The sequence below is a fragment of the Falco rusticolus genome, chromosome 1, assembly GCF_015220075.1.
Source record: "Falco rusticolus isolate bFalRus1 chromosome 1, bFalRus1.pri, whole genome shotgun sequence".
NCBI lineage: Eukaryota > Metazoa > Chordata > Aves > Falconiformes > Falconidae > Falco > Falco rusticolus.
The window spans coordinates 23,155,530-23,168,645 of record NC_051187.1 but is presented as its reverse complement, the minus strand read 5'-3'; the positions used below and the strand labels follow the sequence as shown (position 1 = coordinate 23,168,645).

The following is a 13,116-nucleotide window of genomic DNA, read 5'->3' as shown; positions in this document are numbered from 1 at the left end:
TAGCCGTTTCCATCAGTCAGATCAGCCAGGTCTTGTAGCTCTGACAGGCGTTGCTGCTGTGCAGTGAGGGGCCTGGAAGGCGATGGAGCAGGACCGTGCCTCTGTGCCCGCCACCAGTTCCTTCCTCCCTGCTCTGATCCTGGCCTGGATCCAGGCAGCCAACTCCAGGGGGAAAAGGAGGCTGTCACCCACCACCCCTCTGCCCTTCCCTGCTCGCGGTGTTACTTTTTGAACAAGCTGCAGGCAGGCTGGTGTCCAGGTGGGTTCATCGCTCTCTACATCAAAGTGCTCCCGGTAGGAGCTGTGTGGCTGGTGGAGCTCAGGGAGCCTTGTCCCAGGGACCAGCCCTGCAGCCAGCAGCCCCAGGAGCGTGCAAGCAGAGCACGGGGTGTGACACAAGAAAGGGAGCCAGGAGGTATGCTTTAAATACTTTTATTTCTTAATTTACATAAAGGTATATATTTGGCTTATTTATCTTTTTTTTTTATACTCTGAGATTCACAATCAATTGCTCTTAAAAAATAAAATAGTCATTTGCTTCTGAAAGAAATCAGAAAACTATTTTATACTCCTCCCTTGTATAACAAGAAAATATACTAATACTCCCGTACATCACATAGTAAAAGTGATTGTAAGTGCTGGTTTACCAAACAATAAAGCAGATGGAAAAGAAAACAGACAATTAGGACAGAGGGTGCACAGAGGAATTCTGCTTTCCAGAGTACAGCCATTCATTTACGGGGTTCAGTCACCCTGAGGTGACTCTTAGCTACTCTGTGAAGGGGGAGAGGCTCTTGGGGTCACTCCGTGAGCGGCGGCAGCAGGAGGTGTTGTAGTTACTTGGGCTGGCAGTTTGCTGCCTTTGGGTCACCGTCTTGCCTCTCTGTGCAGTTCCCATTACCTCTGTTTCCCTCGCTGTGTACAAGTCACCTAATTGCTTCTGTAGTGGCTGCATGGGTGGAAATGCAGTTTATCTGTGGAGGGAGTTCATGGTGGCTTTAAAAAACCAGACTGTTTATGGAGTGGAGTGGAAGAGAGCCCTCACGATTAACTGAGGGCGTCCTGGACCCTCCCTGGCGCGCTCCGGACACCCTGTGCAGACCCTGATGAATGCAGCAAAGTGCGGGGAGAGGGGACGGAGCCTGCGCCTTGCAGCAAACCATGGGAGGCCCTCGGCCATGGGAGACCTTCGGCCCTCGGGCAGAGGTGGGGAACCGGGGCAGAGCACTGGGGAAGGACCAGTCGCAGCCCAAAGGAACAGGGGGAGGCAGCAGGTACCAGGGAGCGGGGGCAAGACACAGCAGCACCAGCCGATAACCTGGAGACCTTTCCCCTCGCTTGGCAGCCTGTCCTGAGGAGACGTGCCTGTGCTGGGGTGGGGGTGTGCGTAGTGCTCGCCGCCTTTTTGGTAGTATTGTCCCATATGTTCTCAAATGCATTCAGGGGCTCCTGTTTGTGTACTCTGATTTTCAGACATTCACATGAAGTGATTTTGCGTGCAAGAGATCGGTGGCTTTACAGGTATTTCTGTCCTTATTGGGCCTATTTAATTTTGTGGTGAAGTTTAGAACCACAGACACGATGTTGATGTCTTGAACAACTACTTATTTAAGTGACAGGCTGAAATCTTGCTTCATTTGATGTGATGGATACTAAAATACATAGCTACCTCATCAGAAACTAATTCTCTTTTCCTATTAAAAGCCTTTCTTTATAAAACCAGAAATACTAGTTTTAACGAGGGTTCTTACCAGCTTGGATACAAGTAATGTGCATTCAGTCTAGATTTCCATTCTCATTCCAGAAATACTTCCCGTGTGTGTAGCAAACATTGTTCCACTGCTCCTAAACTGCTCCACAAGGTCAACAGCGAACAGCTTCCAGGGCTGGGACATCCATACCCACGCAAAATGGAATCACAGGGGAAACCCACACAGTATCGCTGGCTAAGCCCGGAGCTCAGCACCAGTACAACACAACACTGTAAGTCTTGTTTTAACAATACAGAAGTTCTGGCCTCTACTAGAGTACAGAAACATGACGTCGCTCGTTTATACAGCGAGTATCTCAGCTTGGCACATACAGAAACTGAGGTTAGGCGGTGGCTTTCCCCACATCATCACCGGCAGAAATGGCCCGATGTCCTGGGACAGGGAACAGTGCCTTCAAGTCCGGGGAAGGGGTTTACATGGCAACATAGATCCAGTTTGTTTGGTAATACGTACATTTCATGTCCAGACTGGATGGATCTCTTATTGCCTTAATCTATGGACCCTCGATCTAAGCGAGCTGGCTTCCCTCTAATAGATGAAATACCTTTATAGAGCACTAACTGAACAATTCCTCACAGCTAAACCAAGAAACGCTCAACAAGAAATGCAGCCCTTTGGCTTCTGGCCGTTTGACTATGGGTCATCAACGTGTAAAGGAGCAGCAGCGTCCGCAGGAGGTGGAAAGGCTGAGTTTCCATTCTGTTCATCTCTGAGCTGTCATAGCTGCTGCTTTGGCTTCCTTCTCTTAGCCGGGAACATGTGGGAGCAGGGACTCAGGGATCCCTTGGCGTGGAACTGCTGCAGGTAGGACTCGCTTCTAACTCCCTTGCTTGCTCCCTTCCCTCTTTCCTTGTTGAAAAAAGCCACCGCAACCTCCTTCACACGCACAGGAGGTAAAGCTGGCCTCCTGCAGCAGCGCTGTGCTTCTCTAACCGGGGTGGGGGCTTGTCACGAACGAGGAGAGCTAGTGAAATCACAAAACACTGCAGTTCCCTTTTCATTTTTGACTCCTGAGAATTAAGTTTAAGGACAATTCCTAATCTCCGGACTTCAGCAGGAATGCTTCATGTTGTTAACGGTAAATGCTACAACTGAGAGAGCCTATCGGAAAAGGAATTTAGGAAGCGTGGCTAATCTTCTTTGGTCTCCAAGATGAAATGACTGATTGTTAGGTTGCTTTTTGTTTCTTTTTAAACAGCTTAACATAACAAGGAATTTCTTAATGGGAATCAGAAATTCATGTGCCTTTAAAGCCAAGTGTTTGGCTCCTAGACTACAGAGGCGGTATTTCCCCTACAAATGTAAATAGTGGCACGAGGTGGGAAATGAAGCATTGTTTTGGATTTGCTTTGCTTTATTATTTCTAGCACCCACTTGCTGTTCTCCAGAGGATGCCCAGGCACTCGAGGAAAATTTCTGGCTCTGGTTGTTTAGCCAAATCTTAAAGCTATTGTTAAGGGATTCTGGGTGACAGAGCAACCTTTGCAGAAGAGTCCTGTGGAGTCTGACGAGGAGGAAAGGCTCACGTTGTTACAGGAGTCACCCTCAGAACCCCTCTACCTGGGCAGAGACTGGCTGTGCAGTGAGTAGTAACCGGTTTGCTGGTACCTGGAGTTACTGAGCATCTCTACTACAATGCTGTTCTCTAGGTCCTAGCACATCCTGGAAGTGAACGGCAGAGAAACCCCAGATTTGCTAACGGTACCTTCCCGTGTCTGAGCAAACTTACACCGCGGTCGGGACAGCCAGTTTCCAGACTTAACTCACATCCAGTCCCCGTCTGGCTTTTCCTTTGCTTATTTAGTCCTATTTGCAGCCCAACTGCAGCCACTTGTTAAACATGAGCACAAGGGTGAGGGGCATTCACCCGCTTGAGATGTGTGCTAAGCTGGAGGGGGGGATCTAAACTTGCGGGAGACGCCTAAACAGAAAAAAAGGGAGTGAGGAGTTCACGGAACCAACGCTCTTTCTCTGGAAGCCTGACTCCTTCTCCAGGACCTGCCTTCCCCACGCTGTTGCACCATCAACCTGACCTAGCGTAAATCCGGCGTGTAGAGGCAAAGCGCAGGAAGCAAGACTCAGCGAAACAGCGCCCTGACTGCTTTGCAGACACGTGCTTCTGCATTTGAGACCAACACAGGTCAGACGCTGGCCTTGTATATTAAAGATCTCAGATGCATCTTCATAAAGGTAAACGTGACACCCTGGTAAGAGCAGCCCCGGGACTGTGCATGGGGTTGGGCATGCATTAACCTAAACATCGCTCCAAAGGAAACCGCTACGGTAGAGTATCAGCCACCTGCTTTGAGAATACTGACAGGGAGAATTAGCATTGACGATACACGTGATGTGATATGCATGTAAACAAAGCACGATGTCACTGGCACAGCAGTATTGCACTACCAGGCCCTAGGTAAAGCAACTCAGCCAGCTGGATTTTGGTATTTTAAAAACCTGTGAACCTCCTAGGCAAGGCTGAATTTAGCCTATCAAGCAGACTCTAGAGCCCCTAGGTATTTCTGCCCAAAGTTCTTCTGGGCCTTTCTGTAACAACCACCAGCATACCCAGTGCAGCGAAACTCTCTCCTCTGTCCCGTTGCTCAGCCTCAGGTGACGGGTAAGTCACCCTCTGGCAGTCTTCCTATGGTGCCCTTGCAGGGCCTGATCCCAGGGCACCGAGATGAGGAGAGCTGTAGACATTGCTCATGTCTGGTATGGTTGCACAGGCAGCTCCACATTTTAAATGTTTAAATAAAAACTGTTTATCTAAATATATATATATATATCTGTCATCTAATGTCTTCGGCAGAGATAAAGCATCTTATGACATATTTAAATAAAAAATAATAATCTGAATTAAGCCTTCAGTGTTAAAGAAAAGGTGATGTACAGGATAAGTCCCCAACTAGTGCAGTCTCTGGGAGTGCTGACAGAACAGCAGCATTCAATAGGACGTAAGTTGCCCTATAAACAATGCGGACTTTGTTGGCTACAACTAAAACCATATACAGAATCTACAGTCACTCACTTGGGTAGCACATTTTGGGTCCAGTGGACAGTTGCTTCCAATGGTCAGAGGAACCTGTGAACGTCCTTATGCTTAAAAAGTTCTTGTGTTCCAGGCTGCCCTGCTCACCTCCGAGTGCCTGGCCCCGCAGGCTGGAGCGGTGCGATTGATTTGGTGCTGGATAACCCTGCCAGGGTGCTGTGGAGCTGAAGGATCCACCGGTTTCCAGTACGGAAGGGCTTTGAGCTTGAGATTGTTGTGATGGTGGTGGGAGCAGGAGTTCACTTGTTTCCTTCACTGGCAGCTGCAAACAAGGGAGAAGGTGGTGGTTAATGGGGTAGTCACGGGAATGGATCGGTAATCGTGAACTCACGCGCCCCAGCTTTGTGGCAGAGGCCAGCGAAGAGAGCCCTTGCCTCCATGCAAGCTGGCGGCTAGCAAAGCGTGACCAGCGTGGAGACAACACTTTGGGATGGACTGTAGTCTTTTGGGATGGGAAATAGGAATGCACCGAGATCCAGGCACAGCCTGCTCGAGGACTGAACCAGCAGCAGGTTCAGACTCTTGTCCGTAGCATTCAAGGGCATCACCCACGTCTTGTCTATGTCAGTTGTGTAGATACAGCTTTTGGTGATGTGATCTGAAACAGCTCAGCAGGTAATGGTTAATTTTTGCTGGACTGTTTTTAACCCCATCAATTAACTAAAAAAAACCCAGGGCCCTCCTCTTGCCTTAAATTGTCATTTTCAAAACTGCTGTCCTTTGGAGAGCCCAGCTGGCAGCCTCGCTGCTGCTGAGGCAGAGCGGACACTGGCTTTCCCCCAGCACGTGGTGGGACCCCCTTGCTTTAAAGAGCGGTCTCAGCACATCTATTGACCGGCGAGGTACCCCTTGTGTACGCTGTGGCACATCCAAGCGGCCAGCAGCTTGCCTAGATGAAGTGGAGAGGCTAACAACCAGTTCTCTCACCGCAGGATTTCTGTGGGAGGGTCTGCGCTCCACCTTACGCAGGAAATTGCCCCTGACCTTAAAAATCCCTGACTGCTGAGCTACAGATCAATTCCCTCAACCTGTGTACAACTGGACCAAAAGAGAAGAAAGTACAACGAAAAACCTGGGTGTGGACAGGACCCAAGTGTCTTTTATAAGACCCAGTCTTTTATAAGGCGAGTCTCAGCATCAGCAACACCACCAAATAGTTCCTCCCAGATCTTTTGAGGCTTTTTTTTGTTTGTTTTTTAAAACCCACCCTTTATCTAAAAGCTACTGATAAATAATGTGTGAGTACATGTCCAGCCCAGAGACTACAAGGTACAGGCAGGCCTATCCTAGCCTTAGTTTACAGCAGAATACACTCCCCTCTGTGGAAATAACCCATCTGCTGTACTAGAGATTGCATTAAATCCTTCCCCCCAAAAGGCCGTTCTTAAGTGTGTTATTGAATTCTGATTTTATGATTAGGCTTTCAATGCATTTAATTTATGGGAAAGAAATCTCCTCTTCAAAAACTTGCTTTAATTAATTTTGGCTACGGTAAAATGCTGGGAAGTGTTTATCAATTGTAGCAGCTCTGAGCGGCGGCGCTGTGACTGTTGGTGAGTGATAAGAATAGCACGAACACAAGGGAGAAGAAAGGGCAGCAGGAGGGGGACTCTCCCTCTGGCTCACTGCCGAGGTCTCAGCTCTGTCACCCTGGATCCAGGGTCACAGCGGGGGACAGTCCTAGCAACAACATGCAAGTTCACGTGCTGCCAGAAAATATTTTTCTGCAGAAAAGTCGGAATATGCTAGGAGCGGTCATTTGATAGCGAGCCGACATTGGACCAGGAGCAATGCAGCAGGAGGTTTTATGAACGCCAGATACGTTCTAATTTCTGGCCTCAGACAACCACACCTGCTGCTGGTCAAGTCGACTGGAGCAGAATGGTCTTATCTGCTCCAAGAAGGGAGCACCAGGTTTCTGGAAGCAACTTGCTACAACAAAGGACACTTGAGCTGACCCCTGGTTTCCCTGTTCTGATTCCGATTTGGGTTAAGGGTAGCAGAGGTGTGAGCCATGGCTGTCTGAGGCTAACTTTCCAATTTATAAGGAAAGAAATCGGTTGACAGGGGTTCTGGAGCACGTGGGTAGCTTAAAACCAGTTGCTGTGTGGGTCACTTACCATCTCAGACTTTCACAGAGGCTGGTGGCATCACGAGTTGACTGACCCTGGTGAAGGAAAAACAAAAGTGACATGTGAAAGCTGCAATTAGCAAAGAAACAGGCTCCTAAAAACATAGCAGCCTATTAAATCCAGGTTCCTGTCGCTTAACAATTTCTAAAGAGCTAGGACAGTAATAACTGTCCTGCACAGGAGCGTAAAGCTGAAACCCTTTCACACAGCGGTGCCTGATAGCGATTCTGACAATGATAGCTGGAACATGCCAAGTAACGTTGCTGACACTAATTGACAAGGATTTGGGAAGGTCCCAAATGCATCCAGGCACAGCAATTGTTTCCCGAAGCCAGTAACGAGGTTGTTTATACAGTGGCTGTTGGATGGTGTCCTTCAGTCTGACAGCATAAATGTAAACAGTCACCACTGATAAAAATTAAATTAAGTAAAAAGGAGCTGTCTTTCAGTTCTCAGCTCCTGAAGACCTGCTGCTGTTGTAGACAGCTGCTCCCGAGGGATGGATGGAGACTGTGGTGGTACCAGGCAGGAGCTGGTCTCGGCAAGGTGCTGCCCTGCACCGCCGGCCGCCGAGGGGAACAGCACCAGTTTGCTCGGCGGGGTACCCGGGCAAAAGGCAGCAACAGGTTTTACAAAGTTCGTGCCTTAGACCTGCTCCTCCTCAGGGCACTACATGCCCTGCGCGTTCAGCCCTCCTCGTGGGCCGCAGCAGGTCACCTCGCCTCTCCCTGACGCCGCTGTGCCTTCCTGGGCTGTGGTGACTTGGGGACACGGACACACTCCTGAGACGGCGCTAAGCACAGCCAGGCCCCTGTCTGGGCCGTAAGAAGGACAAGTAAGACCTTGGGGACTTATTTTCTATCTTGGATGCTCACTGACCTCACTGGGAGCTCCTAGGTCCTTGCAATACGCTGGAAACCCCACCCCCACCCCTCACCCAGGGACCTGGCCTGACACTGCCATGCTGGGCTGCTTTCACCCAAGTGCACTTGGCCAACAAGAGGATAAATCTGAGTCACAAAGGAGGAGTCTTTCGGCTGTGCTAACTTCAAATAACAAATAAACAGTAGCCTTTTATACCTCAAAAGATGGCACGGGTTGCCATCACATGCAAAAGCACAGCTACTTTCCGATTCAGCGAAAAACTTGGGCAGGTTTACAGGGGAGAGGACAGAAACCATCACGGCCTGAGGTCCCACCAGGTAAGAACTTCTCAGTGAAACATCATTTTCCTTCGGAAAATGTTGCTTCATTAAAAGTCACCTGTGGCTTTTCCCCAGACCTCATACCCCACGCGGGACAAACTTTTTTGCTGAAAAGGTATGATGCTGGATTCAACGTGTTCCAGGATAAAAATTCACCAGTGGCTAGGGGACACCTTGCGAGAAATCTCTGCATCAGAAAGCGGCCCAGTTCAACCTACAGCTCTTAACCTCACACCAGCCTTGCAGGAGATTTGTCTCCGAGATGCACAGAAGCCTCTGGACCTTTTCAGGCTATAAACTGAAATATTTTTGATGCAGGAGCTGCTGGAAAGTTTCTTTGTAGAACTGTCATTCTCGGTAACCCCACTGCTTTGGTCATGACATTGTGTCGGATGTGGCGGTGTGCTTTAACAGTCAGAATCCAGTGGGGAGAGAAAACACACCGCCCTGTACCACCACAGGCAACCTCGGTAGGAAGCAAACTGATAGGTTAGGAAACCATCACAGGATACCAGACCTCCAGATGTTCGAATATGCTGTAACGTTTGAAAGTCAAGTCCCTTAACATGTAACTCATGCCACATTTTTACATACACATTTACACGAAAAAAAGTTCGTTTTGCCGTTAGTTTCTCTTTAGCACAGGGAGGCCACCTACACTGCTGACGGATGAACTGGGAATACACACACAACTGTCCCTCCTGTGTCACTTAGAGTTCAGCCCCCTCCACGGTAACAGGTACCTCCCACATCAGTACGTATGTTGTCCCCCCCCAGTCATGAGACTTACTCGGTCTTTGCATTTTAACACATTTCTCCCCACTTGGCTTTATCTGTTTTGCAGATGGGAACGGAGGCCTGGAAGGGCTAATCCTGAGATGCATTTACAAGATTTCACAGGACATTAGACCCACGTGCCTTGAGAAGCCGCTGGGACGAGAAGTGGCTTTCAGGGCTCACAGAGGAAGCCAGCGGGCAGAGGAGGGGGCTGAAACAGCCCCCCGCCCCGGGTTTGGGACTGTGCAAACTCCCTGCAGCTTCTCCCTGAAGCTGTTGGAGACGGTGGGCGCTGACGTAGGCACAGCCTGGTTGCAGGGGGCACAGCTTACAGGTGGCAGCAGGTCAGCTGTGAATTTTTTATCAGGGTTTTTTTTCCAAGCAAAACCACTAATAATAAATTTTAGATTCTCTTAGGTGGTTAAAATGTAGTACATGGACTTAAGCTCACAAGGCTCAAGAGCATCTAAATCCCTGTTTCGGTCCCACTCGCCTCTCTAATAACGATAATCCCACACTGAATAGATTGTCGCTTCCGATTTGGTGGTATCTGCTGGGTAAACACTGGATCCTAAATTGTTCTATTTTCTTTGCAGTGTTTTTTCAAGATTGTGAATGTTTTCTTTCCTTGAAGAGAGCGGGGTGGGAACCAGTCTCTTGTTTCCTGAGGGGGAGGAAACTTACCCAAATTGCCTTTCAAGAACAGAAGCCGTACAACTTTTTTTTGTTGTTTTTTACGGGCTCCTCCAGCAGTTAAAAATGTGGCTGACTCCTTCTAACCCCATCATTTCCTCTCCTGTCAAACCTAAATATTTCTCCTAGATCCTATCAAACCGATTCCATGTAGTGTGACAGGATCTATAATTCTAAAGTATTTATAAGACTGTCTGTTTAATATTAAACTACATGCTCTAGAGCTGTTAAATATTTATACTATGTAAAATGGATCTAATCTCACAGCACCTCCGCCGGTTAGAGTACTGCATAAGAAAAAGACGATGAAATTAAGACAACAGGTGAGTGGCCAGGATTTTTTACAGGTCAGCTATACTCTACTCATCTCAGGAACTGTGCAGAGATGTTCTCCAAACACTGTGTCCCCTTCAGTCCAGCTGGCCACCAAGCCAACAGATCGTGGAGGTTACAACCTGTAGGACAGCCAGCGCTGCTGTGCAGTTCCTGGCACAGTCTGAGCCCTGCGTGGCCACTGAAAAAAAAAAGAGTTTTTTGCTGCCCACATCCAATCCAGGAGTGCTCTGCTCCACCCTGTGCCAGCAAGAATAAAACCCAGATCTCCCTCCTCACCTGCAGCTCCATCTGCTCCAGCAATTTCAGGTGAAGCTGTGAGAAGCAGTGGCGGGATATACGTCCCACTGACTTGCCGTAACATATAGGCTACTAAACGTTTGAGCTCCATGAATGTGTCAGCTCTGTTCATGAGCTCAAACTCCAGCAAGTAACAGGACAGCAAGAAGGAGCACACACTTCGGTACGTGCAGCACCATCATGTGCAAGACTCCAAGAGAAAGGCTGCGGTTACATAAAGCTTTTGTGAATGCTGCCAACACCATTTAATGTTAAGTTTCATACAGAACTTGAACAACACACATATTTCAGTATCCTACAGCTTTCCGAAAGCCCTGCATTCTTGCTATCTAAGCAAGTCAGGCTCTGGCTTTTGTAACCAAGAAGCACATTAGGAAATAACATCCTAATTTTTATAGCCTGCTGTACTTAACATCACTTAACTTTCACAACCAACAATAAAATGCTTCGGTGGGGTCCTTCTAGCCTGCAAATAACTCATTTTTTGACTAGCAGGAGCTCGTTCAGCAGATGAGTATTGGGGCTACAGGGGCAGCTAGATCACTGGCCTCAGCAGCAGCTCTTGCCTGTGATCAAGGATCCTTCTTCCTTTTATTTCACTGGAGAGAATTCTGTGTTTCTGAAGCACCGTGCAACATGCTACAACGTGCTGCTTGAAGCAGCGCTTTAGGAAGGGGTACCAGCCTTCTGAACCTCCTCAGATGTTGCTGGGGGGGGGGCGGGGGTAAAACCTCTCCAAAAGGCTTTGTGAACACACCAAAATGAGAAAACTTGGGTGATGCAATGTTTACATGGACAGACATCCCTGAAAGGTAATGAGACTTTATGGCCCTACATCTACAAAAAACAAATTTCTTTTTCAAATACAGCTAGTTAAAGGGGTGGGTTTTCTTGGCATGGAAGGATTAGAGCCAATGACACACTCCACCTGCGTTACCAGTGATGACTTGCAGCCCAGCCAGGTGTGGCGTTCTGCAAATCCTGTTGCTGAAATGCATCAGCAGCATTCAGACCTAACGTTGCTGTCTGAACCTATGCAAGAACAGAGGCTATGGATCATCATCTGCAGCTCCACACCTGTATGACTTTAAATGTAAAAGTGAATTTTATGGACTGATAAATGAACACAGGAAGCCACTTGCACTCGAGGTCAGCTCATGCTGCTGCTATCGCTGTTCCTGCAGATAACCGACAAAATAGGGCGTGGGAGAGCTGGGGCAGCCTTCCACACTGGGTTTCTTGATCTCCAAATGCACCCGACCACCGGTCCATCAGGTAAGTTAAAATCCTCGGGTAGAAGTAACGCTGTCACGGTGGCCTCCCTGACGCAAGAGGACACGTGTAGTTGCAGCTGGAGGGAGAAAGGAGATCAGCAAGGCAGAGGAGGACAGAGGGGACTACGGCACAGACTCTCTCTGCACAGTAGCCACCTCCTCATTCACCAGCCGTGGTTCAGAGAGGGCGAAATGTCAGGAAGGTGTATGCTCCACATACTGGCCTCACTTCAACCACCACCGCGTTACTGCAGGGATCAATCGCTTTAAAGAAATCCTTGCTGAAGCCGAGTGCCAAAACAATTCACATTTTAGTAGACAAAGGAGGGAAATGGACACAAGTTTACAGACCGTCCCGCTCATATTTTCCATCTCTGGCTGCATACTGTCAACACCCTCATCAACAGAGTCAGCTTCGAGGGGATGGAACGCTTACTGCAGCTGGCCTGCCAGCAATACAAAGCAGTAACACAGGACAGGGAACACCTTAGAGACACATCCAAGCACCCCTCGTACCTTGGCACACCTCATTCGTGCTCTGCACAGACCCTCCTGCTTTGTCTCACCGGTATTTCACCACCTGGGGACTTACAGCTGCATTTCACTGGGATTTTGTCACCCTGAGGACTTTGAATCGGTCAAACTCCATGAAAAGCACCAGGTTTTATCGAGTAACGCACAGGGTCACACGTGCGGCACTGAGCTCACACAAAGATTTCTGCCCCTGAAACAAATCAAAGAAGTCCATGGCTATTCTGCTTCCTCCTATTATTGTGCTCACCGCAGAAGCTGCCTTACCTATTTGCAGCATCCTCTCTCAGCCTGGCTCCCTACACGCATGGGAGTGTAACGTACTGGTCCCAGCAATGTCTCACTGTTTTGCCAGATGCTTTATGAGGAGCACAACCAGCAGGCTGGAGGCTCCAGTTCCAGTGTGCAGCTTTTCTGCCTTTCATGATACAGAGTTTTTAATCAAGCGGTGCAGAATGTACATTAGCCATTACTGTCCCCCGGTAATTAAGCACAGCTGCCGTTTGCACCTGCAGTTGGAAGGGGCTGGCTTTGCTTCCCCGCTCCACAACAGACTTCTCCCGGGATGCTGAACAAACTCCTAGGTGCGCTGGTGCCTCCATCTCCTCCCTAAAAACTGGCTGCAGAACATCAAACCTTCGTTCAAAACCTGTTGCCTTCTGAGCAGGGTGTAAAACCAGCCAAATCGAGGATTGCTGCCAGAGAGCACGTCCTGTTTGAACTGAACCGAAGCTATTTTGATAGTGAACTCAGTAACTTTGGGACAAAGACGCCCATGAATAACTGCCTTACTGCAGAAATTTGGTGCTTTGATTTAAAAGGCTCCTACTATGCTGCTGCTGAAAAACTGACTGGAAGTGAAGATGCATGAAACATAAGCAATAATAATACATCAACCTAGAAAGCTCCCAGTGAGTGGTACCGGGACAGGACTGGCACAGCTAAAAATAAGTCTATGCACTGAGCTCCCTGATGCATCGTGACAGGTTCATCCAGCCTCCCAAGAACAGGGTCTGTTTGATGAAATAAAACAGTTTCTGTTTGAGGTCA

The 13,116-nt window shown here is 48.5% G+C and overlaps 1 protein-coding gene across 1 annotated transcript in view; it reads right to left on the bottom strand.

Moving 5' to 3' along the window:
* Positions 1-468: 468 nt before the first annotated feature.
* LOC119142304 (protein spinster homolog 2-like) overlaps positions 469-13,116 on the bottom strand; it is a 141,382-nt gene continuing 128,734 nt past the window's right edge. The window contains exons 12-13 of the mRNA XM_037375092.1: positions 6,942-6,988; positions 469-5,083 (exon numbers count right to left, since the gene is read on the bottom strand). Of these exons, the coding sequence (XP_037230989.1) occupies positions 6,946-6,988 (43 nt within the window). The 3' untranslated portion in view covers positions 469-5,083; positions 6,942-6,945. The remainder of the gene's footprint in view (positions 5,084-6,941; positions 6,989-13,116) is intronic.